At 44.4% G+C, this 5,000-nt stretch overlaps 1 protein-coding gene across 1 annotated transcript in view; it reads right to left on the minus strand.

The window, feature by feature from the left end:
* LOC143283504 (sodium- and chloride-dependent glycine transporter 1-like) overlaps positions 1-5,000 on the minus strand; it is a 25,625-nt gene that overhangs the window by 19,465 nt on the left and 1,160 nt on the right. Inside the window, exons 2-4 of the mRNA XM_076589748.1 lie at positions 2,382-2,513; positions 1,677-2,022; positions 1,091-1,226 (exon numbers count right to left, since the gene is read on the minus strand). Coding sequence (XP_076445863.1) covers positions 1,091-1,226; positions 1,677-2,022; positions 2,382-2,513 — 614 coding nt within the window. The remainder of the gene's footprint in view (positions 1-1,090; positions 1,227-1,676; positions 2,023-2,381; positions 2,514-5,000) is intronic.

The raw sequence follows: 5,000 nt of genomic DNA on the forward strand, positions 1-5,000 counted from the left end.
TAGCTTATTCTTTCTTGTTCGTGTGTATGTGGGTGGGTTGAAGAAGAAGAAGAAGAGGACCAAGAACAAGAACACGATCAAGAAGAACAACAACAATAATAATATCATCATCATCATCAACAACAACAACAACAAGAATAAGAACAAAAACCTACCACCACCACCACAACAACAACAATAAAACAAACAAACAAACAAAAAACCGTGAACAAGATCAAAAACCTCTGCTCTTCCTGTGACTGTCACCTTTTGAAACTTCCCCGTGTCAATACAAGAACCTATGGTGAACGTTCTTTCTTCTTTGCTGCTCCTCACATCTGGAACAACCTTCATCATTTCCGTGCATCTGATTCTATTTCTGCTTTTCGCTCATCACTAAAAACTCATCTTTTTAAAAGCTATCTATAATCACTCTCAGCTTCCTTGTTCTCCAAAACCACCCATGTCAGCTCACTTTGGATGTATGTAGAGTGGGAAAGGGACAGTATATGTGTGGAGGGGAGGGGGGGTTGAGAAAGAGTGGTCATGAATGTTTTATGTAACTTGTAATAATTTCTTTTCATGTAAAAAGCTCTGAACTCTTAAAGAGAAAGGGAGCTATTTAATGTACACTATTATTATTATTATTTGTATTTGTATTTGTAATTCTTTTTATCACAACATATTTCTCTGTGTGAAATTCGGTCTGCTCTCCCCAGGGAGAGCGCGTCGCTATACTACAGCGCCCCCTTTTTTTTCTTCTTTTTTTTAATTTTATTTTTTCCTGCGTGCAGTTGTTTTTTTTCCTATCGAAGTGGATTTTTCTAAAGAATTTTGCCAGGCACAACCCTTTTGTTGCCGTGGGTTCTTTTACGTGCGCCAAGTGCATGCTGCACACGAGAGCTCGGTTTATCGTCTCATCCGAATGACTAGCGTCCAGACCACACCACTCAAGGTCTAGTGGAGGGGGAGGAAATATCGGCGGCTGAGCCCGTGATTCGAACAAGCGCGCTCAGATTCTCTCGCTTCCTAGGCGGACGCGTTACCTCTAGGCCATCACTCCACTATAAATTATTATTATTATATAAACCAGAACAATTCTATATCCGACCTTGCCTGAAGTCTTGATGTCGCTGAAGAGACAGAAGAAGACGGCGATCCAGGCGGCCAGGAGACACAGCAGCAGCTGCCAACGAATGTCACCAATGTCGCTGATACTACGGCCACTGTCCTGAAGCACGTGATACCTGTGTGAGGAGACACGACACGGCTCGATACGACACGACTCATGGCATAGCACGAGCAAGCACAGTGCGGGTCAGTTTACTGTGTGTGTGTGTGTGTGTGTGTGTGTGTGTGTGTGTGTGTGTGTGTGTGTGTTTGCAGTTTGTGCGCGCGTGTATGTCTGCATATGTCTGTCTGTCTGTCTGTCTGTATGCATGAATGTATGTATGCATGTATATATATGTATGTATGTATGTGTGTGTGTGTGCGCGCGCGCGAGGGTATGTTAGTGTTACGTGTTACACAGACACAGACACACACACACAGAGACACAGACACAGACACACACACACACACACACACACACACACACACACACACACACACACAAACATACAAACAAATAAACAAACACACACACATACATACACACACACACACACACACACACACACACACACACAGAAGCTTACGTCCAAAACTGCGCCACCGACGACTCCGCCTTCAGTAGTACCCCACCCACCTCCCCCTCCTCCTCCGTGACGTTCAAAAGGAGTGACGTCGTCACATTTGTGACGTCAGAGACCAGGGAGCCCATGGTGACGTTGTGGTTGGAGTTAGGGCTCGGGTTCAAGTACGCAGCGGCTGGGCCCTGAAGGCCCGTAGGGATGCAGGTGTTGGTGTTCCACTCGTTGTGACAGGAGGACCAGGGCAAAGGATTGCTGAACGAGTTCAGCAGGTAGTACAGGGCCAGGGCGATGATGACGTTGTAGTAGAGGCACACCACTGATGCCATAACTACCATGCTGTATCCGATACCTGGAAAGAGAGATTGAGTTGGTTGGTTGGTTGGTAAGTGAGTTGGTGAGCGAGTGAGATAATTTGATAGTTGGGTAGTTAGTTGGGTAGTGAGTTAGTTAGGTTGTTAGTTAGGTAGTTAGTGAGTGTGTGAGTGAGTGAGTTAGTTGGTTCGTCCGTACCTTCTTCGTTCCTTCCAGCCTTCCTTCCTTCCTTCTTTCCTTTTTTCTTTGCTTCCTTCCCTCTTTCCTTCCTTCCCTCGTTCATTCCTTTCTTTTTCTTCCTTTTTTCCATCCTCCCCTCCCTCCCTCCTTCCCCCTCCCCCCTCCCTCCCCTCCAACCCCCTTCCTTTCTTTCTTCCGTTCAGCGTGGTAACCAACCTCTGAAGAGCGGGCAGACGACCCAGACTTTGCCGGGCCCCAGGTTGGAGAACTGGCAGACGGCGGTCTCCAGGAGGAACATGGGCACCCCGCACACCGCCATACCCAGCAGGTAGGGGATCAGGAACGCCGCTGGAACCACGCACCCACTAACCCACTCAGAGCCACCATCACATCCAAGACTGACACAGTGCTGAGGGGGGCGGGGGTGGGGGTGTGGGGGGGGGCTTCCCAAGACCTGACCGGCGCGTTGAGTCTATGCGAAAGTCACTCGTCTGCTCTTTATTTCCTTTGTTTGTTTGTTTCTTTTTCAAAATATTATTTATTCATAAGCAGCCGTTATGGTGTAGTAGCGCGCATGGATCAGTTTGTACGCGTTGACACCTTGAAACAGAATGTGTGTCTGCATGTTTCACATTTATTTGCTCATCTTTTTTCCCCCTTTTTTGTAATATCATTATTAGTAGTATTTTTATATATTTATCTTCTTTTGAAAACAATTGTTTTTATTATTATTATTAGGCATCAGGCATCTGCTTGGCAGATGTGGTGTAGCGTATATGGATTTGACCGAACGCAGTGACGCCTCCTTGAGCTACTGATACTGATACTGATACTGAAACTGAAACTGAAACCCAGAGAGTGTTAATGGCCAACTGGCTCGTGCCATTAACCCCTTGAAGGTTGCTGACAAATGATTATACTCATCAGTGAAGGGCTCAATTTTTTTCTGAAATGTGATTCAGGTTACAAGTCAGAATGTTGGTCACCAACATGTATTTGCACTCTTTCCTTTTGGCAATGCATTGTTTATTTTACTTCATTTTATTTTATTTTATTCTATCTTATTGTTCAGCAAGATAAATTACACCCATTTTTAGACAAGGAATGGTTCTTGCACTTCAAATTCATGACAAGCTGATTTCATTTTATCAAGGCTCAGCAGCCTAGGGGTTAAGGTCCTATTTTTTTCCCCCCTGCTGAGGTCTTGGTATTGCGAAGGTTTCGTTTTCTGATGCGTGTGTGTGGAAGGGTGGGGCGGCTGTGGTGGGGTGGAGGGTGGGGGTGGGGGAGTCATTTTGCGCATTATGCACGTACGTGGTTCTTTTGTTTTGTCGTTGGATTTTTTTTCTTTCATATCTGTTTGTGAACACAATTCATATTCTCTTAGATTGTTCAAACTGTCAGTCAAAAAACAAACAAACAAAACAAAAACAAAAAAACGATGAAAAAAACCCCAAAAAACCCCAACAACAACAACAACAAAAAGTACTCCAACAACAAATCCAAGAATAGGTATCCCCACTGCAGATCCAAGAACAGTTACCCCCTTTGTAGATCCAAGAATATATCATGCCCCCACTGCAAACACAATATTAGAAACACCACTGTAAATCCACAAATTCAAGAGTAATGGCCCCGCTGCAAATCCAACAGTACGTAGCCCTATTCGAAGTCCAAGAATAGGCACCCCCACTGAAAATCCAATGATAGGTATCTCACTGCAAATTAAAGGACTGTTTCCTCACAACAATCCAAAAATAGGTACCCCAATTGCAAACCCAAAAGCGTTACCCCAGTGCAAATGCAAGAATATTCAACCCGGCCCCTTTTCCAAACACCACGACTCTCGCGGTTTGTTAAAAAATGACTGGCGTTTTCCTATATATTCAGTTGATCACTTTAGATTAGAAACATCAATTCATTGATAAATCACTTACAATTCAGTGTAATAAACAATGATTCAATGTGAGAAAACTGCAAACAAAACGCACGCTGGCTTTATGGCTGGGTATAGATCAGCCCCCCCCCCACCCCCATTCAATGAGGCATTACACAGAACACAGGTCTATGACCAAGTCAAGACAATGTTCGCAAACAGGGCTATAAAGTCAATAGTGTATTTACACTTCAAAAAAAGGCTGCGATAAAATCCGGTTGACGGTTGACGTGCGCAACCACGGCTTCGTCCAAGTCATGGCAATGTTTGAATTACACAACAAATGGTGCTGTTATCAAGCCAAGACAATGCTGGAATTACACAACAAGCAGTACTAAGGTCAAGACAACGCTGCAATCACACCACAAACAGGACTATGATCAAGTCTTGACAATGCTGGAATCACACCACAAACAGGGCTATGATCAAGTCTTGACAATGCTGGAATCACACCGCAAACAGGGCTATGATCAAGTCTTGACAATGCTGGAATCACACCGCAAACAGGGCTATGATCAAGTCTTGACAATGCTGGAATCACACCGCAAACAGGACTATGATCAAGTCTTGACAATGCTGGAATCACACCACAAACAGGACTATGATCAAGTCTTGACAATGCTGGAATCACACCACAAACAGGACTATGATCAAGTCTTGACAATGCTGGAATCACACCGCAAACAGGACTATGATCAAGTCTTGACAATGCTGGAATCACACCGCAAACAGGGCTATGATCAAGTCTTGACAATGCTGGAATCACACCGCAAACAGGGCTTCGATAAAGTCAGCTCGCGTGAAGACAATGTTGGTATTTCACCAAAACAGGGCTATAATGAAGTCAAAGCAATGCTGGAATTACACCACAAATAGGGTTAATATCAAGCCAAGACAAT

The sequence above is a fragment of the Babylonia areolata genome, chromosome 6 (assembly GCF_041734735.1).
Source record: "Babylonia areolata isolate BAREFJ2019XMU chromosome 6, ASM4173473v1, whole genome shotgun sequence".
NCBI lineage: Eukaryota > Metazoa > Mollusca > Gastropoda > Neogastropoda > Buccinidae > Babylonia > Babylonia areolata.